We start from the raw sequence: 24,883 nt of genomic DNA on the forward strand, positions 1-24,883 counted from the left end.
TTTGCGCGAGAGAGCGTCATCAGAATATAGTGACTATGTCGAAAACAGGATGGATATTTCAGCAAAAAATCCTCTCGAATGGTGGAAAGAGAAACATTCTGATTTCACGCCAAGTGGTTAGGAATTGTCTGGCCATACAGGTATAACATCATTGTTTTTCTTTTGCTTCTGGATTCTGGCTAGCATTTTCTCTGACGACGGACTTTACATACTGTAGGTATAAGCGCCTCGTCGGTTCAAATGATATTCTCCACTAGCGTGGACTCGAGCATCATTGAATCTAGAGACAAAATAGAGCGTGCATGCTGAAGATATTTAGACTGTGAGGAATCATTATAGATGATACCAGTTACGATGGATGACATGTAAAGTGTTACATATATTGCGCAATAGCCTACACAATATGGAATTGAGAACCGATTGTTTACAGTGATAACAGTCTCTATGCAAAGGAGGTCTTGCTTTCAATTTTCAGGATCTTCATAGTGATCTTCGAGTCTCAAGAGTATATATGCAGCTACTTAGTAGCCGGCAGTCTTTCGTCGCACTTTCCTTCTCAGTGCTTGATCGGTAAGGAGAGCCTTGCGAGCTCTTCTAGCTGATTTTTCGATGCTGGTTTGCTTTTCATGGCTTGCAGGCTTTCGGAGATTCCTTTGAGGTCACCATCCTCGAGGATCTTGGCTCTTCGGCGAAATTTCCTTGGATCTTGCTGGAGCTTTTCCGATGGTTGATTTGCGTATAAAAGCACCCATATCGAGTGCATCTGAGATGTAGTAATAGTGATTATAGAGCGCTCTTGTATGGATTTCATGCTCTATTAATTTCGTCGAGTCCTCTCAATTTTTCCATTGCATTGACTATCATGCGTTTACTCAAGCTATAAAAAGTTCCGTGTCCTGCAGAGTAGCAGTTAATTCAGGAGGACGTGCAACGTCGTTATAATCTCGGATGTGCTTCCATCCGTCAGCAGTCTATACGTCCACATGAAGTTTTGGGAGATAGTCCCTCTTGAGTGGCGAGAGGAATCTGGAATGACGACCAGAGATCGGGACCTCGTGGATATCCAGGATGTCCGTAGATTTCTCAAGTACAATCCTCTGTCTCGTAGGATGGAATAGTTTAAAGGACGTCAATTGATCGGCAACAGAGACGGTAGCCCAATTGTCTATCAATGGACATAAGGATCTGAATGACCTCCAGTATGGTTCCATTCGAGCAGAAAACATACCTATGCCTCATTCAAACGCGTTCCGTCGGTTGTGACAGACCCTATATCTGACGCTCTAAAACCACGTCTTTCAAACGGGCCCAGTACAGCAAAATCAAGAGCGTACGCGATGATGTAAGACCTGACTGATCCGCGAGGCCTTTCTTTGGGAAGTTGGATATCTCTTTCCATACAGGCAATGAGATTCCTCCGTTGCAACAGGCTATCACCACTTTCCGCCAGACTCAAAACATCTGGTACTGGCCGTAATGTTGTGGACATGATGCCGCGTAGGTAATGACAGACATAGTGTGAGTACGTTGAGGCTACTTCCTTTACGATGGCTTCTTGCATTTTGGAGTGCATGTTTCGAACGAAGAGATGTATTAGAAGGCACCATCATGCCGAGAACAAACCATCAACATTGTCTTACTTTTGATTTTTATTGCTATTCATACTGGAATATTTAAACGATTCCATATCATCGGTTGTACTTGGAGATGGTCAGGTATACTTCGTAAGACAATGTCGATGGTTTGTTCTCGGCATGATGATGCCTTCTAGAGTCCTAAATTGAGTCCCGTTCGGATCTCTGACCGTTTCGTTATCTATTCTGATTTGTTACCGTTTCTGTTACCCAGATCGCCGCATGGCAAGCGGTATGCACTGGTTGGGAGAACCGCTAGTGAAATGATGCTAATCAATAGCATAGAAGTACCGGAGGATATAATCCTCTTTAAGGTTCCACGCAAATTCTGGCCTGGCACCGATTTGCTAAGCAAGCTGATTGTCAAGCAACTAAGTACAGTTGATGCGGTGACCAAATCTGTTCTCGGCGTTCCAGACGGAACTTATATGACGAGCGGCACAGCCTTCGTGGACGGGAGTGAATGCGACATACTATACGTGCCGCGTCTGGCAACAAACAATAGTCTACCTCCGGTCATCCTCGAGGTGCAAAACATTGTATCAAGGAACTTCATGTTGAGAGTGATTCGATATTGCTTGAACGTCTACCAAGTTTGGAACAAGCTCCCAGTACTGGTTATCATATGTATCAACAAAGTCTCTCCGAAAGAGCTCGAAGATACGTTCACCCCAAAGGAGAACACGAAGTACCCCCTCGAGACGCCGTGTCTCCACTGGGCTGAGAGCTGCTTTCTGCTCACCAGGAAAGTATTGACCCCTATATCAATGTCGAGGAGCAAGAACCTCTGGATTTCTCGTGGCACTAGCGCACTTCCTAATATCAGGACAGCTGAGCATGCTCTCAATGGATCGTTGGGATGATCCCACGATCATCAAGCTCTATCAGCTAGCAAAAGAAGTAGTTGGAGACGAGCACCGCATCGAGGAAGACAAGCTTGCAGCCCTACGGACAGTTTGCAGCGCCACACATGAGCAATTCAAGAAGATTTGCGAGAACATCAACAGCAAGCCCAACAGCGTGCTCGCCTATGCCGAAGCTGGTCGGATCTACACCGACAAGCTTAAGCGGAAATATGATATAATGGCAGAAGAGTGCCAAGAATATTCTGGATCTGTGACGCCTATGGAGGAGCCACCCGAGATTACGATCAAGGTGTCGGCTGCAGTTGTCTTCAACATATAAATTAGATATATCGAATAGCTGACATATTATATCTCTATTTTTCTTTTTTATTAATATCCATCAACATTGTATCTTTTATGCAATATATTGGTTAATGTAGAATTTGCAAAAGTATAAAAAGCGAGAGTCGCAAGCGAATAAAGACAGATCTTTCACAACTTAAATACTTTACCTTTGTTTTCTCTTCATCTTGGCCTTATATCGGCCTGATCTCACCGATACTTCCCAATTTTTTGATTCAACTAACACATCTTTGACTTACCATAACACAAACTTGACGTGGGAGAATCACAAAGCAACAAATATTAAGGCTTCCAAGCACCTCGACAACGATGACCTTGATCCTGAAAGCTCATCAGCTTTGTCGATTCATTTAAGGAAAGTCTCAACCCCAGGAGGATCAATTGGGAAGCATGCGAAGCCGAAGACATTAAGAAGGGCCTTTTCAAACAATATGGCAACGGATCCAGCTTAAAGAAGCCGTATATTACAAACACAAAGCCAAGAAATAACGGATTCAACAAATTTCTTTCGTCTGTCGTATATCTGCTTGCATCCGGAATTTCTCAGGAAAAGAAAACTACAGAAGTGTTTTAGTAGAGCGCTGAAGAGAACAGAGATGGAGTGGGGAGAAGAATTCATCCTGTGGGAGACATTGCCACATAGTGTGGTTTATTCTCGCCTTGAGCAGCTGAGTATCTTCGCCTTAGATCGTTTCGAAGCTGTCCTTCAGACTTAGCGCCTTCGAAGCCATTACCGCACTCTATATTGCTATTTTAAATGATAGTAGTCTTTCGTGTTATGCATGCATAGTACTGGAGCTGCAGATCTGCGAAGGCTTCGCCTGCAGCTCGAATAGCATGGAGACAAGCATGACAGTCTCCATGCCAGCACTGTGACCGAGTACAGTTAAGGCAGACTCTACAAGAAAGTGCTGTAAAGTATTTTTAAAAATAGATGTCGTCTGCTTAAGAATCAAATGTCGCATACTGAGAAAGAATTTGTCACGATCTACCAACCTACCTACCTATATATCGTTTACGTTGTAAATAAAATGAAATGACTTACCTGAGTGCATGTTCTTGGATAGTAATGAAGCCATTCAACATCACATATTTTCTCTGTTGCGGCATTTATCCCAGCAGTTATGTGAATGAGAAACGAAACCGCGGAAATCGCTCAACAATAAGCTGTTACAGGCATCACTAATTCTGGCCGATAAAGTCTCTTTTTCCAAAAATCTATCGCTTTTAGCGACAGACCAGAACTGCTCAATCGGGTTCAGCTCAGGAGAATATGAAGGAAGATAAGGACATCGGTATCCTGGAGAGTCGAGAAGTGATGTACTTTGCTATGTCTTCAGACTTGTGTATAGGAACATTATCCATGACGAGGTAGTGTCCTTTCATTTGTGGATATTGTCCATTTCATCCAATGTGTCTTTCAAAAAGCTAATATTGTGACCAGTTACAGTATCAGTGCTTAAATACCCAGATTCCTATCCAGCCTTTCTTTTCTTGACAGGCTTTGGTATTCTCAAGCTAACATTGATTAAAGCTGAAGCAGAGATAGCACCCTGTATAGCAGTGGTCTTAGCTCTAGTGGTTGGCACAGTAACAACAGCAGGAGTACCCTTCTTAGACCAAGCCATCGTACGTTCCATATTTATATGAAATGCAGACTCGTCAAGAATAACGAGGTTGGTCAAAAAGTCCATATCAGTTTGTTCCCACTTGTGAACCCGATCATGTCGTTCCTAAGTCTTTTCCGGGCTATTTCTCTCCACAGACTGAAACTCTGCCTGTTTAAGGGAAAGGTTGCGCTCAGTTCTCATGAAGTTATATACAGTGCATCAAATGCTCAATCACTTCGGCGACAACAGCAGAGGGATTTGTGTCAATAAAGTCTATAATGGTTTTTTTATGTTCCTCCTTTAGAATGCGTCCACGACCCTTCTTTTTGCCATTGTCAAATATGCTATCAGGATGCTCTTCATATTGCTTTACCCATCTCTGCGCTGTGCGCACAGGAATTCCTAACTGTTTGGCAGCAGCCGAAGCATTAATACACTTATCTATCTTCAGTTTGAAGAATCTTGCCTTGTCTTGAGGAGTGTAAGAAGTATAAACTCGTTTTTCCGTTACTTCTCTCATACGAGAGTCCTCATCTCTAGGCCTGTCTACTTCCATCGCGTTAGTTCCTCGAGATCTCTCAGGAGGCATTTTTTGCAAATACTGAGTATGTGGACAAACCGTTTCAAGAGCAAATTGTTCCTTGTCAACGATGTAGTCCATTGGCTCAGGTCTGCCATTTTCATCGAAATATTTCCTTGTCCATCCTCGTATAAAAATTGTGTACGAACTTCCGCTCACTCGCTCGCACATTTATATCCTCTTAACCATTCCCTTTATTGTCGCAAAACCGAATAGACCGAACAGTATAAATATCCCTCAGAACAAAAGAATAAAAAGACGCAAAACAGGAAGCGTTGCGACAAGTCTGACAAAGAGTAAAAGCGGAAGGGGCCACCGCGGTTCGAACGCGGGACCAGAAGATCTGCAATCTTCCACTCTGCCACTGAGTTATAACCCCTCCTTGGTGAAATATTGTAAGTCAGAAACCCTGAATGCGCTTCAGGCCAGTAATCAAGAAGCTTACCCGGCAAAACCATTACGATAAAGGCGTGTCTGATTGGCTGGCTCGGAGGAACATTCCAGCGTTACCGGGAAGGTATTCGCTAAGTGAAGCTAGTTCACCAAACTGCTTGTAAGATTTCCATAGATTTGTACATAGATATAAATATACGTTGTTAGAACATTAAAATTGAACATCGAATTCGCCAGTAAAGATATTGTATCCTTTATTGCTGGATTGATTCTTCAAGCAAGATAGACATCCAGGGAATACGCACACGACAGAAATTGGTTTTTGAAAATATATTACGCCCTTTCCATAAATTAATGTCGCTGAAATTTGTTGTTTTGGCGTATAAATGTATGATAAAATTTCACAAAATGCGACATTACTTTTGGGAAAAAGCGTATAATTAATCGTAAATGACCAAGTTTATTATACCAACTGTGCAATTGTCTAATATAATGTCACAATCTGATTGGATAGCTGGGAATAAGAACGAGCTTTCTCATCGCAGATGCGGGTTTCTTTTTTCCGGTATGCCGGCCCTGCATTTCAGTTCTCAAAAAAAAAAGATTATTTGCGTTTGGGAGCATCAAGTTTGCATTTGCATTTGAATGAAATTTGGAAATATATATTAACAGTATAAACAACTTCCTCTTGGATGTCGAATAAGAACAACTAGATTGTAACCAGGTTGTAACCAACCAGCAGAGTTAAGCAGAGTATCTACTTTATTCTGTTCACTAGCAATTGCATCACTACCTCGCTAAATGGAAACGTCTACGCTCATAAAAAATGGCATACCTACAATGGAGTCGATTAACCAATCAAGTACAAGACGTTGGATGATATACATAATTGAGAGCTATTATATTCATTGATCGTTGCAAGCGCAATGTCTCCTCTCGTCGCTTTCTTCTCTTGAGCATTTTCCACAAGGTACCAACTAGACCGCTTTCATGACCCTTGAGCCTGTTGCCGTCCTTACCAACATTCCGTCACGAAACACGATGATGAGTACCATTTTGTCCTTGCATCTTTTCTCCCGGTTTCCACTTTTTTTTTTTTTTTTTTTTTTTTTTGGTAGGATACATACTTGAAAGCGGATCGAACAACCGACGACTCTTTGCGACGGTATTCTATCAAATAAAGGTTCAAATTGGTAGTATCATACTTGAAGAAACGATATCGATCCATGTCAAAAACTTTTCTGAACAATCGGACATGTCCATCGTATATGCCTGATTCGGTATAATTATGAAACAGTAGAGATTTACCATTTAACAAGAAACCGGATAAGCGATAAATAGACCAGTTGATGAGCCAGTGTACCTGCCGACATATAAGAAAACGCATAGTCGACAAGAAGATGAAAGTTGTAATGAGGAGGGTGACAATATCGATGACTGCTTAATCTGTATTGTTTCCCGCATGTCCGGCAAATTTACGGTAATATCTTGCTAGCTTGAGATTCCAATACGCTGATTGGGACGAGGTGGACCGAGTTACACCGGGATGCTTCCTCATTGCAGGTGAGCAATCGAGTAATGAGATAAGCCCTGTTCCTAGATGTTCTGCTGAGATTCAACTAGCTTTGAATTTGGACGCAATAGATTTTTGAAGCCCGTACATTTCTGGTCATATCTGACAATCTACTCTGTTCTATTGCCATTCTCGCGGGTTGCAGTAATCAGTTCTGGAACACATTTTGCAAAGAAAAGTTTTTACAACTAGTCTACTATCAAAAGTCCCTGGATATTTTCAACGAAGCTTCTCTGGAGTGGCGCCTGTACAATAAATCGCTCAAAATGTTACAGCGAGTTTGGGTTTATTCATTCGTGTGCTATATGCAATACTACTGCAATATGAGCTGGAGCATCTACGAGTTCGGAACCCCATGAAATCGGCGACGTCTACATCGCGTTCCGTGACAGCGATAGTATGCCTATTGGCGATGATTAATGTGATCCAAATAAAAATACAAAGTTCGACATGAGTTAAGCCCAAAGTCAACATTCATTGAGGTAGGTACGGCTTTCAAGAATGAATTAGGAAACGCGCAACAAACAAGCAGAAGGTTAAGGCTGTTCAAAGAACAGAGCAGCTCTTACACGTTAAAAACGGGTACATTATCGCATGAAGAGATCTCGAAAACAGAACTAAGAGCCCTCGTTCGCATATGTATATTTCATTCCAGTGTAAAAGCTGAATGACATAAATGAAGCAGAGGTTCTCGAATTATCGGTGCGTCGGTCAAGCCGTCCCAGGACTTGAAGAATCACGTCTGACGTGGAAGGAAAACCGAGACGACTCGAAGATCTCACTATCCAAGAAACCAACAAGCTGCGACCAATTTTGGATTGTAAGAGAAAAAAGCAATTTCTTTAATGTGCACATTTCAAGATGGAAGGGTCGCCAGCTTTGAAGGAGACCATAGAACCAGACGTCTACATCGCAAAGATGGAATTAAAGGATGCTCGTACACTTGTACCAGTACACCTAATCCTCTCGTTTGAGCACAAGGGCAAGATATGTCAGTACAGAACGTTGCCTTTCAAAATGAGCATGTCCGCGAGGATTTTCATGCGCTTTGCCCCGGAGCCTATACGCAAGAAGGGTATACGACTGGTCTACTACCTGGACGATGTTTGCCTATTGGCAAAGACCGGATTAGAACCAAGCAATTGCGAGATCTGTACATGGCTTGCACACTTCCTGTGGCTGTAGTATCCGTTATAAAGAGAGTGACAGTGTACTCAAGGCCATCTTCGTAACTCGCCCGAATACCATCGAACGAGCTCGATTACTTCCCAAGGTCTCGATATTTTATGTTTTCATCCTGACTGAAACGAAGCGGCAGATCTCCAAAGACGAATTAGTTACTCGGCAAGGTAAAGGTAGAGTCTTTGCTATTCAGTTCCTTTGATCTGCATATCAATGGTAATATATTTCTTCCGGATCACAGTATCACGTGTTTGATGACTGCGCCTGCAAAGGGAACAAGAATTTTCACCTGGCACAAATAGGAATCCGGGAGGATATTGTATTATTGATGACAGGACAACATTGTCAGGAATGTCAAAGTTTCCTATCTTGTCTTTATTGCATTTGTCGGTATTCATTTTCCCCCCAGTTTCATTTATACCCCATCATTAGCCAAAGTAGCTGTTGTGTCAAGTGCACAGACTAGTATTACAGCTTTTTTCAGCCATCAGATTGTATCTCTTTTGTAAGCTACAGCTTCATTATTTCTCGCATGCGGGTTCTGCTCGTAAATCAAATAGTTTCCAGCCGCACACCCTGAATTGCTTTATCAGCTTGACACGCTTATGTATTAGGCTGGTAATTGAAGTTGATATATACTCCAATATAGCATAGCTGTGCCTGCGGGATATCGGGAATGCTTTTCTTTGTTGGTTATGTAAGATCATACTTTAAAAAGGTATTTAATCAGATATGAGCACAGCATGCAAGCCTTGTCTTTTATATCCCTTTTTCCTCATTCTAAACTTTTTCTTTTTTTTTTACACGCCTGCTCCCACGTAATTGATGGATCTTGGTCTCACAGTTTAACATAAACAAAGCACCTCGTAAATGTTGAGGAATAGCATACCTGTAATCGATTTGAAATCGGATAAATGCCTCCGTGCATGTGAAGCTCCGATAAGATCCTCGCATTGGGCTTCCCAAAGAATGCTGCCAATCTTCCTTCGTGTCTCCTCCTCCCCCTTCTGTGCAATACCATCGCCTGCTTCTTGTTGTGGCATGTTACTGCGAATACCCACAGAGCTTCTGCAAGAAATATTGCACAACTTATCACGCTCAACGTTAACGAGACTCTGCTTGGTCAACCGACAAGCTTACCAGCTCTGCCTGCCTGTACTTTATGCTCACCTCGAACTCAGCTTCCGGTGCCACATTCGACAACTTGATTGGGGCATTCAGCATCGCCCGTTCTTACGCGAGACAATTGAGCAGCACACTAAACAGTTGACCCTTGTTTGCCGTCAAAGTGGCAGTTTCGTCACAGAACTTCAATACCTGCTTAGCAGGATACCCAAGGTCCGCATTCTGACCTTTAGCGATTTCCATGTCCTGCCAGTGGAAATCATTCGACCGTTGGCCAATGTTCTACCTCAGTTGCAGCAGCTCAACTTTAAATACTGCAACCTGGTTTCCAAAGACCAACAAACCAACGGCAGCGAAGGAAACGACTGCAGCGTCTTTAAAAGCACAAGTACCCTTTCCTTCTTTTGGACCGACTTTTCCGAATCCGCTATACGCAAATTGCTCTCAGGGTTCCCCAACCTGTGCTCCGTCGAGTTCGGTGCTAACCATAATAGAATCCACACAGCCAACGACTCTGCGCTGAAAATCCTACGCGAACACTGTCTAGACATCCGAGATTTGTCAGTGTCTTTGCAGCAGGTGGCAGAATCCACACTCTGCGAGGTGATCGCATTTTATGGACCTCAACTTCGTCGCTTATCCATTCGATGCGACGGACCACGTACACTCACAACAGTTGCTACGCATGCTATACATGTTCAGGATCTCTCGGTGCGTGCGGTCGGTGGGCCCTGGATGGGAACTCATCACAACCACCAGCAGCACCACCAGCAGCAACAACATTTGCAGCGACGACAGCAGCAGCAGCAGCAGCAGCAGCACCAGCGTCGACGACAACAGTTTCAGGAGGGAATGCAACAAGTGGACGACGAAGCAGCAGAGGATGAAATTGAGGGTAGCATGATGGGTATCTTGAAACGATGTCAGCGGCTCGTGCATTTAGAGCTAGCATGCTGGATGATCCAGGACGTGCCAGGAATCGTATGGCGGGCCATAGAAACCGTTGCAAAAAGGCAAACAGAAGCCAGCAAGAATGTTGTAGTGGATGTCGCCGGAGGATCAGGAAAATGTGATGCAGACCATCATCGTATTGTGGAGATCCAGCCTGTATCTGATACTAACGGAGGATTGTGGCTGTACTACCTTGATGACCAAGTGCCTCGAGGACACAACGGTTTGCGTAGACGACCGATTGGAAATATAAAAAAGACCCTCGCACTCGGTATTGAAGAACTGCGAGAAATCCGTAAACAATTCCTCAGTTCACCAAGTACTGCTACTAGTCCCTAATTCATCTTTTCTTTTTCGCCACGATCCTGTCATTATATTTTCCTTTTTTTTTTTTTNTTTTTTTTTTTTTTTTTTTTTTGTTAGTTGAATAACATTGTTTCATTTACCACCATCTTAAAATTGGCGCCGCAGCATGAAAATTGGACGGGCCAGCACTGCGGGAAGAATTTCGAGGATCTTCTTTTTGAAAGAAAGACTTGGATCATGGTAAGTCAAATGCTAATGGCAACAATAAACGCTGTAATCGCTACTAACTTTCTCCCCTTCATTCCAGTCGGTAAGTGAGACTACACAGCAGTCTTAAACGCTTTGTTCTTGCAATCTCAACAAACTTATGATCTCAGTACTTTCTACCGCACTTGACAAATGGTAAGTAACGTTTTAAACAAACAACGTGACAATTGTTTGAACTCGTATTGTCTCCCTTTCCTTATATCTGGACTGGAAAGCCAACCATGGAAACTCTTAGGTTGGCAGGTCGACCAAGCAATCTTGTCTGAAGAAGATCGCGTCGTAGTCATCCGGTTTGGACACGATTGGGATCCTGTAGGTTACATGTTTCGATATATAGAATATAAGAAATTCATGCTGTTTTTTCATTGTCTAGACATGTATGAAGATGGACGAGGTTTTATACAGCATTGCAGAAAAGGTCAAAAACTTTGCAGTTATTTACTTGGTAAGTACGATCTGGACATACTTTGCGTGCCTATAGGCTAATCACAACAACATCTTTCTTTAAGGTTGATATCACTGAAGTCCCCGATTTCAACAAGGTATGATTATTGAGTTCTTTTGTGTTAATGGAAGTATTTTTCATACGAATGATCCTTTATGTATAGATGTATGAATTGTATGATCCGTGCACAGTAATGTTCTTCTTCCGCAACAAGCACATCATGGTGGATCTGGGAACTGGTAACAACAACAAGATCAACTGGGCTCTGGACGACAAGCAAGAAATGATTGATCTCATTGAGGTAAAGTTCGAGTGGGAGAGAACAATGCCATTATTCAGAAGGCTCATACAAGCATGAATAATTTAGCTCGTTTATCGCGGTGCAAGAAAAGGACGTGGTTTGGTCAACTCGCTCAAGGATTACTCGACAAAGTACAAATACTAGACTTTGGCTGGATCTCTTTTTTTCAATACAAATGTACATGGACTTTTTTTTGTCTGATTTTGATCATTATTTTTCAAACATAAAAGAAGAAGAGGTAGGGTATCAAATCGGTATTATTTTTTTACAGTCGCATCCACAAATCTCGCAGTTTGTTTGTGCTCGCACTTGACTTGAGTCTTGGCTCAACCAAAGTTGATCTTCGGTACTGTTCCTGAAATATTAACGTGCAGAAAAATGAGTATACGATGGCTGGAAAAAGCAGGCTTACAATAGCAGTAATATTTACATCTTCACTGAGGATTTCGCTATCGGCAATGAACTTTAACAACTTAGCATCTGGCTGGAAACGGTAAGAAGGTTGCTGAAACTTCGTCATTGCCAATATACAATCGCCCATCAATCGAAACTTGTCCCAGTGGATTGTTCCATCAGGGCGAAAATCCTTGTTGGCTTCAGCCAAGGATAATAGATCCTGATTGTGTATGCCCCTGCAGACACGAATTAGTCCCATGCAGATGCAGTTTGCACGGTCAAACTTACAAATAGGGTATTCCGGGGGCTTCAGACACCTTGAGCGCTAGCCTGTATGAACTAAACGATCTGCATAAAAAAGGGAGGAACAGACAAAAGATGATTAACGGGAGAACAAGGAGGAGACAGAGATAGATGGGGAGGTAGAAAGAGAGAGGGGGAGAGAGAAATCGCACCGACCTGTCAGAACTCATTAAACGATCCAGGCTTTGGAACTGTTTGTAGATTTTCTTGTCAGCAATAGCCTCTCTTGCTTGTTTGAGCCTCAAGACAGGTGCACTGTTGAGGCCTGCCAGAACAGCCATGAGCGAATTATAGTTGTTGAGGTTTCTGAGCTCCTATGTAGTGGAACAAAAGATGTAAGGATCCTAGCATGATAGGAGGAGGAACGTCGCTGCTATTACTAACTTACCACTGCAATGGACACGAATTTCTCCAGCAAGGCAGCTCGTTTTTGCAGCTTGGCTTGCGTTACAATCATGGTCGCAACCCAGGCAGAAATAAAGTTGAAATGTGCAACGGATGACGCTACCGTGCTGTTGTTGTTGGATTTAACATTTGTTGACCAGATGTTGCGCACAAAATCTCGAGGCTATAAGTGACAATATGTGTGAGCTATATAGATATACCTTGATCTCTTCTTCCGCGGGAGCTGTACGTTTACCTTTATCCTTTTGAATAGCTCCATTTCAATCCAGGTTAGCTGCTCTGCAAAGGTAGCACTCGAGATCTCCATCATGGTTTTGAACACAAAGTTATTGTAATCCTTTTCGGCCTTGGCGCTAACCAAACTGACTGTCGATGTCGATGTGGAAACGAGCGTCGCTACGGAAGCCCAGCTTGGCGATACAGACATTTCGGGTTTTTCCTTATCTTTTTCTCCCTCTTTTTCTGTGGTGTCTCCACCCTGGTTGTAATCGATGTAGACACAGCCACCCCCAAACTCTGTTCTTCGCAGCATTTTCCCTTGGTCACCATCGTCTGCTGTCAGAGGCGTTCGTCGCTGCGCGTTGCTTTCCGTGCGAGACCGCTGTCGCGTCGATGGCCGGTACGGGAAGCCGCTGAATGATCCGGTGCTCACTGTACGCACCAATGGCCGTTTTGGTGTGGGTGGGGCAGAGTTCCGAGCAGCCATCGGTGCTGATTGCGGCAATGGCTTTTGCTGTTGCTGTTGCTGTTGCAGCAAGCTATTCACTACGCTGAAACTTGCAGACGCATATCCACTATCCTTTTTGTTTCTGCTTGGTATACCGATCGCGAATGGTACCGTTGATGGCTTTTTTTCATTGTGCTTATTTTCTTGGTCGTCGTCGTCATCATCGGAATCAGTCATTCCCCAATCCATATCCGGATCATCCAACGGTGGTTCCCGTATGATCAATGGCGCAAGTACGTCGCACATGGGGCGCAGGCTTTCGCATGCAGAGAGTCGGTCTAGGAATGTAACAACGATTTTCCGAGTTTTTGAGCTTGTAAAGTCATTCCAATAAAATGATAACCAGGTTACGAATACGCTAAATATCCTGTTATCAAGCAGTTGAGCAACGTTCGAGTCAATCATTCCATTCGGCGTCTTACCGTTCTTGGACAGCGGTAGGTTTCGATGCGCCATCTTCCACGCCAGCTTCTTCGTCTTCAAATCTATAAATACAGCGAATCACAATTTCATTCAGCAATTATTTTACCCTTTATGTAAATAAATAGATAGAGAGATACTAACCTTTCAATCAAATTCTGTGCAAGCTCGCTTGGCTTCATAAACTTGCGGAAAAATGTGACAAAAACTGTCAGCATATGTTCGTCTTTTTTTTTTCGTACGACAATGAGAAGGGGGCGGGGCGTCAGTGTGTATATACAAAACGGGGAAAGCGATAAACATAAAAGGACTTACCGGCACGGGTGTTTTCAGATGACAGTAACCTGTCGATTATATCATCTGTCGTCAAACCACCGACAGATTCGCTATTAGCAAGGAAGATGTTAGCTTGGAACAAAAGCAATGACTGCTGTACGCACGAACAACTCACCAACTGTCTTTAGACCCACGCCGTGCATTCAGATAGTATGATGGCGGCGGTGGCGGGGGCGGAGGTGGTGATTCCGAGAAATTCGCTTTGATCTCCATGTTCGGTGAGTCCGATGTCGTAGTCGGCGCGTATACGAAACCAGTTACTGGAAACCGATACTCGTTACTTTCAGTTATTGCTGTTATTTGAGATGAAGAAGATCTCGCAATAGTCGCTGCTGCTGTTGTTTCTTGCCGTTTCGATGCTCTCATTGTTGTTGTCTCCTGAAAGATACATCGACGAACAAGGAGACTGTAAATTTCCTTCATGGTGCTCGAAAATGCAGATATGTCGTTGCCAATGATGTGAAAGAATTCTACGCTGAAAAAGTCTGCCAGCCTTTTGACCACCGAGGGATCGATTGTTGTTTGACTGGATGGTTTACTAGTCAAGCCTACAAGGAAAGATGGAATATCTCGGGAAACAAACGTATCTAAATAGAAAGTAGTATAAAAATTTCAGGGTCATCATCGTGTTAGTCCCTTCCTTTTCCATTGACATTTTCGGAGTGGAAATGGCCATACTGAGTAAATCCGGTAGACAGTTCATGGAATCTTGATTCGCTACGTCGTAGCATATCAAAGCACCGTGGATCACGTCGGGAACACTCTATACAGTAAAGGCGATGTGTTGTGTAAACGTCAAACCTTTAAATAGAACATTGTTTACACTCAGTCGCGATACACCTACGTTTAGAAATCCGCTCAGGTACTCCTCGTCGTCGTCGTCATTGTCGCTGATGCTGCTGTCGTGTTCTTTGGAAATGGATATCGGCACCATCTGGATACGGTAGGTCACTCCATCTACGTTGCATAACGCTGGGCCTATATACATGGCTGCCTGTAAGCGAGCGAGCGAACGAGCGAGCGATAACGTTCTAGTCAACACTTGCATAAATCGTCATCCAGTTTCCTGGCCTGACTCAGTAGTTGAGATTTGCCTATATTCGGTGCGCCTGCCAAAACAATGACAAGTTCATTCTGGTTCTCGCCCTGTAATTATTGTACATGGTGTAAGTAAGGTGTGGTCTTGCCGCGAACTGTATATCGCAATCCAAATGGTATCAAGAAGAGTAGAAGCATATTTACATTGGTGATAATCGGCGTCGAATCCGGAGTACGCGGTAAGGGCTTTACAACGGGATCAAATGCAGTTGATGACAAGGATGATGAGTTTGTCGTAGTCCGTGAGAGGTTACTGTTGTGCTTTGTGTCTTCGTGGAATACAAGGCGTTTTGTTGTTACTTGATTGCGGTCGAGTGGTGAGGTAAATGCAGCGAGTTTCCGGGTGAGCCACATGGCTGAAAAAGGAAATTGCAACGATGCCGTGGAAGGGGGAGGATGGAAGAAAAGAAGAAAGAATGAGAAAAAAGGAAAGGGGAAAATGCTGTTATGTATATACAAAAAGTTATAATGCAGAATCAAAAACAACAAGAAAACAGAAAACAGAAGAGATAAACAAGCTACCAATGGTGGAGCGTTAGGAGGAAGACGGCGAGCAGAAGAAAGAAGAAAAGAAAAAGACAAGGATCCATCATCATCTGTTTATTTTATATTATCCTTTTTCAAAAGGGGTTACCGAAATTCTGTTGTGCGCGATGGAGCTATACAATGCATAAATACACACATGCTAACATCCAACTTTGTTGACGTTAGCTCATCTTCCTCCTTTACCTTGTCGCATCTCCTATTCTAATCCCTCATCATCCACTTGCTGGTCTATTATTTCATAAACAATAGACTTGCTTGTTGATGTTAGGAGGAAACGTAAGTAAACCTTAGGATTAGCACACAATCATCCGGTAGATGGTCTGCATTTCTGTTTGCCGAATTCTCGGTTTGTACACGTTTGTCGGACAAGATCAAATGGCAAATGTGTGGTGGAAACGGAACGAGGACCCGGATGTGTGCGCAGTCAGTATGCATACGTGAGAGTGTGTGCGTGTTTTTCTTTGGATCCATTCGTTGCTGGTACCACACGATCGCAGTAAGCAACCCATGCGGTTGTCGAGTGAAAATGATCGACATATCGTGCTATCGGATACACCGGCGCTCTCATCCCCATGACTCCAGAGGCCCAGCCCTTTGATCCTGCATGTTTTATGTCTTATCTCTTCATGTTAATGCATACAAAGAGGGATGCGGAGGCGGCGGGGTAACATAAAGAGGAGATCCATTTTTTACGTTTAGGAAAAATCGCCCTGTACGATCAGTCGCGCAAGTTGAAAAACGACAAGAATATCGGGCAAAGCATGTTCCTGAATCTGCAAATGCAAATCAGCTTTTTCTTTTTTAAACATAGGAATAAAGGGAAACTATAGAGATGTGGATGATACTAAGCCGGGGGGAAGCGTGTCGTGTGTATAGTATTATATTCTAACAGATGCTAACAACTTTTACAGGAAACAGCCCAACTCGGTGGACGCCAAGTTGAGGTCAGGCGACTGAGCATTCAATGCTCTCAAAAGTTCGACAAGTTGCGATCTTGTTTCGTCATTCAACTGATCTTCGTTCGACAGAACGCTGGTGAAAATTGGCAAGAGTTGGGGAACATGACCGAGTACCTAAATTCATATATACTTTTTGTTAGCCTTGTTCGTCATCGTTTTTCTCGATATACGTACAAATGCATTGTTGGCACGGAAGAGTTGGAATATGCAGTTGAAGACAGCTTCGTTTTCTGCAAAGTCAGCCTTCAAAGGAAGGGCGTTCAAAAAGACGGGAAGCACTTGGTCCAGAGGCACAGCTTCAGGTCGCGCAAGGATCAGACGAGCGACGGCGCCGGTCGCATTGTCGACAGTGTTGGGAATGCTTTGGTTCTGGAAGAGTGGGTGAAGAGCTGTCAGGATGGTAGGGTATTGACTTCAAAAATTACATGTTAGTTTGCTGTGCTTGGCCCCTCAGTTACAATTGTGAATACTTACGCGCTAAGATCAGCTTGAGTGTTTTGAACAAGGACACCAAGTGCGAAAGCAGCGTTGCTTCGCACAGTTTCGTCTTCGTCTCCAGTTGCCTTCAAGAACAGCTGCAACAATTGCTCGGTGTGGGGTGTAACTGCAGACTTGATGCCAGTGATGCACTCACCAAGGCAGCCAGTTGCCATGGATCGCTCGTTGGCCGACTTTGTGGATTTCTACAAAAAAATCGATGCAAAGTTAGCCTAAAAAACCATTGATAACAGTAAAGCAGTATTTTTGAATACTTGCATAGTATTTGGAGATAAGAGGCATGAACACGTTGAAGTAGTTCACATAGCCTTCGCCAACGGTTTCGCAGAGAGCAGCTACTAAATCTGCTGCTGCAGCGATAAGCAGAGATTCAGATTCGGCTTCTTCATCTTCATCCAAAACTTCTTCGACATCAAAGACTTCTTGGCAGACAGAACGCTTTTCAAAAATTTCAAGAATGCGGTTGGAAACCTCATCCACATCTAAGTGAGATAATCAGTATACAGTTTTAGAGAAAGGCTACGCAGTATAGGCAACACTTACGGTCAGCGACGATGCAGGGACCCATGAGCTTCAAAGCCTGGATAAGTTCCTGGCAAATTTGCACAGCAACCATCTTATCATCTTCATCGCCCCACATGGTCAAGACAGCAGGCATGACCACGACGATCATCTTTTGTACGTTTTCGTGAACAGCGTACTTCAAAGGCAATCCAGGGACCCAGTCACCAGGATGAGACAAGGAGTAGAAAGTCTTCAAGTAAGCAAAAAGACTGCCAAGAGCGGCCTTGCGAACACCGTCGAACAAATGGCCAGTGGCCTCAACGAGAGCTTGAACAGACTCTTCGACGTAAGGCAAAAAGTGAGAGCGGGTATTTTCGAACAGCTCGCCGAGAGCATCGGCAGCGAACTCTTTTTCATCGGCGATAGCAGAGCTAATGTTGAGAGCAGAGAGGTCATCGTCATCCTCGTCGTCGTCTTCAGCTGCCAAGTCGATTTCGGTTTCCAAGTTTGGTTCATTTCTCTCTTCGGCCTTGCAAGAAGCCAAGATGAAGGGCATGATCGTAGGCAAAAACGACGCAAACTCTTCGCCAAAGACGCCAGCGATAACAGAGAAGAATGCATAAGAGCATTCGCGCAGACGAGGCGAGTCGAGCTCCAATTGCTCGACAGCAAGGGCCATGAATTCTTGAGTGCAAGGACGGAACATTTCTGCGCCAACAGCTTCAGCAATTGCGGCAGCGGTGTCAGTGGCAACACCGCGCAAGATGGCGCCATCGCCACCGTTCTTGTCAGACATCAATGCGCGGATACGCGGCAAAACTTCACCAAAGTAAGGCTGGAATCCTTCGCCAGCTGCGTGGGCAGCGCTGCCAATGGCACCAATAGCGGTAGCCTTGGTTTCGGTGTGGTTGGCATTGTCCAAAAGCCAGACGAGTTTCTCCATAAGCATGGGCAAGTACTGAAGGACATCGTTCTCCAAACCGTCGAGGATAGCATCCAGGGCATTGCAAGCATGCTTAGTAACCTCAGGGTTGGGATCATTGAGCAAGTTGAAAACGAGAGGCATGATGACTTGATGGTGCTTAGAGATGTCGCTAGGAAGTTCCTCGGCAAGGCAGCTGAGAGCCATGCAAGCAGCGCGGCGAACAATGATCTCGGGATCTTGCAAACCGCTGCAGACAACAGGCAAAAGTTCTTCCAGTTTGGGAGTAATGTATTCGGCGCAGCCTTCGATAATGACAGCAACACCCATCATTGCAGCCTTGCGATGACCAGGGGAGGGGTTCTGCATATAGTTCAAGACGAGAGGCATGACAATAGGAACGATTTGCTGAGGAGGCATGTTGGAAGCGAGAGCATTGAGCACTTTGAAGGCCATCTATACAGCAATGTTGTGATATAATGGTTCAGACAATTTCGTATTATAAGAGTCATAATCTTGCAACTCACTCTAGAGGGGGATTCATCATCGATATCCTCAGGATCTTCCTCGGTACCGATCGGCATCAAAGCCTCGACGATAGGTGCAACAAGCTTGAAGCTCTTCAATCGGTTCTGCTTACTGATATGCCAGGTTATACAGCATATCTTTTTTGGTGCTTCGTTACTCATCACTTACTAGATGGAGCACCACATGAGGGAAGACAAGGCCATGACACGGAAAGATTCATCCAGTTCACGGCTGGCACCAACAGTGAGCAAGAATTGGACCAAGTTCGTCAAGTGGTCACTGAGGAATGGAGTGTCCTATCATGAAAACATTGTTAACGAATACTGTATATCCATCTTTGCCTTGATAACTTACGATCATAAAGAGACCATCAAACACTTCGAAAATTTCGCCAGCATTCTTTTCATCATTGTCCTTCAGGCAGATTTCAAGAACGTTGACCATGGGTGGGATAAGTTCTTTAAATGCAGCCTATGTGCAAAACACATTGAATATATCAAGTTGTGCCGAGTTAACGCTGTTGCATACTCACTGTGTTTCGCTTATCCTCAGGGTCAATGTATTCCGCCATCTTTCCAAGGACACTACCCGGATGATTAGCTCCCTTCCGTCCGTATTTTTCCTCATCATGGGGTTACTTACAGCACAGTCGTTACGCGGACAGTCTTGCTTTCCTGGTCGACGATGGTCTTGCGGAAAAGTTCAAACATGGCAGCAATGTGATCCAAGAAGAAATCTGCAATGACCTCAAACAGTGCATAGATACAGTAGATGCCGACCTCGCGGTGGTTCACGTTCTGGCTGTTGCTAGCCTCATTCAAAAAGTTTAAGAGCTCGGGCCACTTGTTTTCGGGAACGTCAATGCGGGCAATGGCGGATATAACGCGGGCAATCGCGTGACGAACAAGAGCACTTTTAAGAGAAACATATCAACAATTTGGTCCTTTCCATGCTCCTATCTATATATACTTACTGTTCCTCGCCCAAAACTACTTGCAACAACTGTGCACGAATTGCAGAGCGGGTAGCTCCGTCCACCTCGAACCAGAGCTTGGAGATACGCTTGCGAAGCTCGACAGCCGCGAGTTGGCGAACTTGAAAGTGAGGCGAGGTGCTGATAACCTGGACCATGGCTGGAATGCACGCGGCCGACGAGTAGACCTGGGCATTCAAGGCCGAAGTAGCCTGTACACTCGGTCAACATTCAAGGTTCACAAAGTACAAGCGATCTATAAGAAACGGTACCTGTCGAACGGTCTCCGAGTCTTGGGCACCTGCCAACTTTGAAAGCAGATCCTCTACAAGTTTCTTTGGTTCGCATGAGCATCGATACTGATCGAAGCATTAGCTACATAAGCTTACAGCGTCCATTTCGCCCCAGAAATAAGTGAAGAGGGAGAGGAGAGGTTGCGAAAAGCGAAGAGAAAAAAAAATTTTCGGCTTCACTGCAGTGTTCATTACTACCTAGCGCAAAAAAGGAAATAGGCTTGTTCCCTTTGTCTGACCGCCTGGCTGATGACGAGCATACTGGCAGAGACAAAGTAGTTTCATAAAAGCAATTGCTTCAAGCAGATAACACAATGCACGAAAATGAGGAGTTGAATTTCGATCATTGTGAATTAAGGCGTTCTGTTTCTCCTTTTGCATCAAATGGTTTATAGTCCCGAAATCATTGATAAGCAGAACTTGTATACTATGTTCGATTTAACATCTATTGGAAAGTAAAGCTATGAATATAAAATGCAACTAATATGTAGAACTGTTTGCAGAAGAGTATGTACATGATGTAAAGAGATCAGAAACAAGATACTAACAGGAGGTAAAAGAATAGAATAGATGGGATGCTAAACTCTAGGCTGGTGAAGAGATGATGAAATCTTTGAGTGGTTCTAGTCGAAACTTGATTTCCTTTAGCCTAGCATCGGCAGGATCCCAGCGGAGGAAGAGGTCGCGCAAGTGTTGGCAGGGTCGTCGAATAATCCTCGGAGTATCCATGGCAAATAGAATGGATTCGGTCGCAATTTAGCCTGGAAGGGCTCAATGTGGGCATCGTGATGCAAAATTTCCCCAAGTTCGTTTGCAGAGTGTTGTGAACCATGCCAAAACGATCGCGCACGCCGCCCGAAAGGTGGAGTATCAAACAGGTATCGCACTGCTGTCGCGTAAACCTCTGCTTCCTCGTAAATGGTAGAATGGCCGCCTTCCAAGGCATATAAACTGCCAGCGAGTACCTCGCTTATGTTCGTGAATAGTCCATGATCGGACAGTCCTGCATTCCGTAACCGTAAAACAAAAACAACGAGGCTAATCAAAAAATTGTTTTCCGAGTATAGATGCTTGTCGATATACACCGCTCTGAGAATGTTGGGATGTGAAACAGCAGATAGAATGGCTGAATATAATGGTACGACTTGATCCTGCAGAGACCCCACCAGTACAGTCTTTACACCCTCATGGAGGATATAACTGAACGACTGCTGGAATTTTCTAGATATGCTGGTTGTCGAATCCATAAATTCAAATAGTTCTCGAGCAGCATCCGCTTCGACGTACTATGTAAATATCAGTCAATTATCAAATAATTGGCCGTTAAAAATTACCTTGACGATAAGGCTGCCTTTCAAGACGGGAAATGGACCGTGGCCGATACCAGCCATTGCAAGCATGCATACTGGTTGACGATTCAGGTGGATATGCCCACACTGAAGGAGGCGGTCCAGAAGCATCACAGAGACTATTGTGCCTTGCGAATGGGTGGCCCACAAGATCACATCAGCAGATGATATAGCCTCTAACCATTCCAAGTTCGAGAGGAGTTGCTGGTATAATTTCTCTATTCGTTCTTCGACTTTCCCTTCGCCTTCGAGCGGTATACTGGCAACCGCATCGTCGGGCAAAACTAACTGATGCTCTAGCGCAAAGTAATGCCGTAAAGCTGAAGCCATTTGCTTGCAGAATTTTTTGGATGTACCAGTCGGCTCGCCGATCATACTTCGTACCAGCTAAATTTTGTTGCCAAGTTAGAATTCCAGTAACATGCAACCTGAATGTGCGGAAAGATCCACCTTTGAAGGAAACCATCCATGAACTCCAATGATGACGATCTTTTTTTCGACTCTACGTTCCTTCATATCCGGTATAAAGTTTGAAAACTTGATGAACATTTGTCTCTTTAGTTCCTGCGGGTACTCCTCGGCTTGGCGGAATGCATTTGTAAATATATGTCTGGCGGTTTCCAGAAACGATTGAGGAGTTGATTGCGTTTTGTTGTGTTGGTTGGGAAATTCTAATTGTCGCATTGTTTGAAAGACTGTGTGAAACGTTGGAAGCACGGGGTTGCCGCCGGAAGACGCCGGAGATGATGATCGCTCTTCAATTTCTAAATGGGCCACAGCTGAGGCCTGGGTGTCGATGTGGGTCATCATTTCAGACTGGGTATACACCAATGACGTCCCGACGTTGCGAGGGAATAGATCTTCTGACTTGGTCACCATGTCACCACTGCAGCTGGACGTTTCTACTTGCTTTAATAGTTTTGAGACGGCCGCAGAACGCCCTATTACACTTGATACGGAGTCATTCTTGTGCAATGTAAAGTTCTCAGTGGTATGCAGCCTTCGGTCCGAGACCAAATCAATATCATCGTCAGACAGATCAGACGTTAGGATGCTGCCGCTCGCCGACACACTTGTTGATAATGCTTCTGCCATTGCTTTTGATGGATAAACCCATCGGTGATGAGTCACCGTACTGCGACCGCTCTTCATAGATAATGCCTTTGATGGTTGCTGTTTGTTACTCGTCAGCCATGTTAGAGACTCTCGACTGCTGCTTTTGGACAATGCTGCCTCTGTATGAAGTAGGGATCGCTGCTGCGGTAAATAGTTCTGCTTGGCAAGCTCCAGCGAAAGTGCGAGCGTGGCACTCAGCTTTTCGTCTGGAACTTCGTGCTTGTAGTCACTTTGACGAAGACGCGAATGGGCATCTTCGGCGGCCACATTGACTGATGTCGTTTTTGCGATCGGATCGGCTTTTGTGGGGAACATTAACTTTTCAGAGTGGTGGCAACGAGGTTGTCCAGGAGCAACATGCTTTTGAGGTCGGCGCCGCTGGTGCTGCTGCTCTTCTCTAGTCCAGAAGTTGACCAAGCTAAACCAGGTCAGCATCTAAAGATTGGGGAGGAAGGAGGGGAACGTGGACAAAAGAAGGTACGTAAATGAAAGAACTCTGATTCATATGACCACGCATGAATGAAGCTCGTGCTGAGTTGCCCCCAATGAGCGATTGATTTTCTTCCACATTTCACCGCATTTCGATCGGCATCCAAGCGCTGCTATATCGCCACTTTAGCAGATCCGAGGTACCAATTACTATTTCCACCTATTACGAACTTACAACACTGATTTATATTTTCCGTTGAATGCTGGAAACTACCATAATGCATCACTCGCAGCTCTTGCTGACAAACACACCGTGAGTACGAAATACGGCAAACATGATCTCTACTAATCCATATTTCAAATATACTTCTTATATAAATTCACAACATCCTCCTTGTACCTTTTGGTTACTATCTGTACGTTTCATCTACTATTATGGCCCCAAATGTTTATTACTTCTTGTTGAGTTTTCAATGTCCTCTTCTGCTGATGACTAACTTGTATGCGAACTAAACTGTTCCATTGGGGCATCAACTACCAAACAGTATTTCAATCTTCATTGGATATTATTATAGCAGAATTCTCGTAATAGCGGGATCTTTCTTCATTATGCGTGCTATTACAACTAAGGTACTCTTTTCTTTTCAGTTACGCACGTCCTTATTACGGTCACTGGCAATAACTCAAAGATCAAAATGATTCATCAAGACAACAGGCAAAACAATACCTTTTTATCGTAGACTCAAAAGATATCCTCCTGGATTATATATGCAATAAAATAAATTGAATAATGAGCAGCATTTGCAGCTTGTAGCCTAGCATAATGCAAAAAGTAACCGAACGTCCATAGCCAGGAACCGCCCGCTGTGATCACGTGACTAACTACTGAAGTAAAAAAATGTGTTGATTTCGACAGGTTCTTTCACAGAACAACAGCCCGACGGGGGGCTCGAACCCCCAACCTTGAGATTAAGAGTCTCACGCTCTGCCAATTGAGCTAGCCGGGCCTCCTGGTTACTTTTCGAAATTGAATGTACATCTTTAAACGTATGATCACGTGACTTTTTCGTAAGCTAACACATCAATTTTGATAGCTGCAAAGATAACCGAGAATTATTCCATACTACGGACAAAGTTTCGTATCGAGTGGTACTCATTGACCTTAGACTACATCAGTTTTTAATTTGTGTGCTTTGTGAGCATCAGTGGCTGTAACGTCCTGTGTTGCAAAGATGTACATGTTCCTTTTCAGTCATTCTGATTTCAGAATGCTGCACGTTTAGAATTTGACAAAGTCAATAACAACATTGCTGGAAGCAGTAGCTAACTATATTATTGTACTTGAACCTCCGAGTTACAGGCGACAGACGACGTTTTGGAACGTTGTCAGCATTTTCGTGCTCAACACGAAGATGGAAATGCCGAACGAATTGAACAGCGGAAATGCGCCAGAAAACCGAGTAACACGCAAGAAAACGTGTTTTTGACGCTACATTTTATTATGAA

General features: G+C 44.0%; 10 protein-coding genes and 2 non-coding genes across 12 annotated transcripts; 4 read left to right on the plus strand and 8 right to left on the minus strand.

Annotated features, from left to right (window-relative positions):
- Positions 1–556: 556 nt before the first annotated feature.
- On the minus strand, positions 557–763 carry VTP01DRAFT_2129 (uncharacterized protein; the record flags this gene model as incomplete). The annotated part of the gene is made up of 1 exon (XM_069380556.1): positions 557–763. The coding sequence occupies one exon, from the start codon at positions 761–763 to the stop codon at positions 557–559; it is 207 nt and encodes a 68-aa protein (XP_069237632.1).
- A 208-nt stretch (positions 764–971) lies between these two features.
- Positions 972–1,573, minus strand: VTP01DRAFT_2130 (uncharacterized protein; the record flags this gene model as incomplete). The annotated part of the gene is made up of 2 exons (XM_069380558.1): positions 972–1,165; positions 1,246–1,573. The coding sequence occupies 2 exons, from the start codon at positions 1,571–1,573 to the stop codon at positions 972–974; spliced, it is 522 nt and encodes a 173-aa protein (XP_069237633.1).
- A 283-nt stretch (positions 1,574–1,856) lies between these two features.
- On the plus strand, positions 1,857–2,819 carry VTP01DRAFT_2131 (uncharacterized protein; the record flags this gene model as incomplete). Its single annotated transcript, XM_069380559.1, has 3 exons — positions 1,857–1,866; positions 1,920–2,383; positions 2,466–2,819. The coding sequence occupies 3 exons, from the start codon at positions 1,857–1,859 to the stop codon at positions 2,817–2,819; spliced, it is 828 nt and encodes a 275-aa protein (XP_069237634.1).
- A 638-nt stretch (positions 2,820–3,457) lies between these two features.
- On the minus strand, positions 3,458–5,008 carry VTP01DRAFT_2132 (uncharacterized protein; the record flags this gene model as incomplete). The annotated part of the gene is made up of 4 exons (XM_069380560.1): positions 3,458–3,582; positions 3,636–3,753; positions 4,366–4,551; positions 4,826–5,008. The coding sequence occupies 4 exons, from the start codon at positions 5,006–5,008 to the stop codon at positions 3,458–3,460; spliced, it is 612 nt and encodes a 203-aa protein (XP_069237635.1).
- A 331-nt stretch (positions 5,009–5,339) lies between these two features.
- Positions 5,340–5,411, minus strand: VTP01DRAFT_t68. The gene has a single exon. It is a non-coding gene; the product is annotated as a tRNA-Cys (tRNA).
- A 2,448-nt stretch (positions 5,412–7,859) lies between these two features.
- On the plus strand, positions 7,860–8,183 carry VTP01DRAFT_2133 (uncharacterized protein; the record flags this gene model as incomplete). The annotated part of the gene is made up of 1 exon (XM_069380561.1): positions 7,860–8,183. The coding sequence occupies one exon, from the start codon at positions 7,860–7,862 to the stop codon at positions 8,181–8,183; it is 324 nt and encodes a 107-aa protein (XP_069237636.1).
- A 1,038-nt stretch (positions 8,184–9,221) lies between these two features.
- On the plus strand, positions 9,222–10,595 carry VTP01DRAFT_2134 (uncharacterized protein; the record flags this gene model as incomplete). The annotated part of the gene is made up of 1 exon (XM_069380562.1): positions 9,222–10,595. The coding sequence occupies one exon, from the start codon at positions 9,222–9,224 to the stop codon at positions 10,593–10,595; it is 1,374 nt and encodes a 457-aa protein (XP_069237637.1).
- A 366-nt stretch (positions 10,596–10,961) lies between these two features.
- VTP01DRAFT_2135 (uncharacterized protein) lies at positions 10,962–11,719 on the plus strand (the record flags this gene model as incomplete). The annotated part of the gene is made up of 5 exons (XM_069380563.1): positions 10,962–11,141; positions 11,203–11,274; positions 11,339–11,371; positions 11,438–11,575; positions 11,642–11,719. The coding sequence occupies 5 exons, from the start codon at positions 10,962–10,964 to the stop codon at positions 11,717–11,719; spliced, it is 501 nt and encodes a 166-aa protein (XP_069237638.1).
- A 121-nt stretch (positions 11,720–11,840) lies between these two features.
- On the minus strand, positions 11,841–15,614 carry VTP01DRAFT_2136 (uncharacterized protein; the record flags this gene model as incomplete). The annotated part of the gene is made up of 14 exons (XM_069380564.1): positions 11,841–11,930; positions 12,006–12,207; positions 12,260–12,319; positions 12,431–12,588; positions 12,663–12,842; positions 12,915–13,773; positions 13,829–13,891; positions 13,971–14,052; positions 14,142–14,212; positions 14,278–14,749; positions 14,841–14,925; positions 15,007–15,140; positions 15,209–15,308; positions 15,405–15,614. The coding sequence occupies 14 exons, from the start codon at positions 15,612–15,614 to the stop codon at positions 11,841–11,843; spliced, it is 2,766 nt and encodes a 921-aa protein (XP_069237639.1).
- A 1,097-nt stretch (positions 15,615–16,711) lies between these two features.
- VTP01DRAFT_2137 (uncharacterized protein) lies at positions 16,712–20,588 on the minus strand (the record flags this gene model as incomplete). Its single annotated transcript, XM_069380565.1, has 13 exons — positions 16,712–16,879; positions 16,940–17,177; positions 17,240–17,448; positions 17,522–17,745; positions 17,807–19,145; positions 19,217–19,328; positions 19,386–19,513; positions 19,572–19,688; positions 19,750–19,801; positions 19,860–20,129; positions 20,191–20,402; positions 20,463–20,525; positions 20,580–20,588. The coding sequence occupies 13 exons, from the start codon at positions 20,586–20,588 to the stop codon at positions 16,712–16,714; spliced, it is 3,141 nt and encodes a 1,046-aa protein (XP_069237640.1).
- A 539-nt stretch (positions 20,589–21,127) lies between these two features.
- VTP01DRAFT_2138 (uncharacterized protein) lies at positions 21,128–23,383 on the minus strand (the record flags this gene model as incomplete). The annotated part of the gene is made up of 3 exons (XM_069380566.1): positions 21,128–21,769; positions 21,818–22,219; positions 22,283–23,383. The coding sequence occupies 3 exons, from the start codon at positions 23,381–23,383 to the stop codon at positions 21,128–21,130; spliced, it is 2,145 nt and encodes a 714-aa protein (XP_069237641.1).
- A 928-nt stretch (positions 23,384–24,311) lies between these two features.
- On the minus strand, positions 24,312–24,384 carry VTP01DRAFT_t67. Its single transcript has one exon. It is a non-coding gene; the product is annotated as a tRNA-Lys (tRNA).
- Between the last annotated feature and the right edge of the window lie 499 nt (positions 24,385–24,883).

This window comes from Rhizomucor pusillus, assembly GCF_041956525.1.
Source record: "Rhizomucor pusillus strain CBS 183.67 unplaced genomic scaffold VTP01scaffold_12, whole genome shotgun sequence".
Lineage (NCBI taxonomy): Eukaryota > Fungi > Mucoromycota > Mucoromycetes > Mucorales > Lichtheimiaceae > Rhizomucor > Rhizomucor pusillus.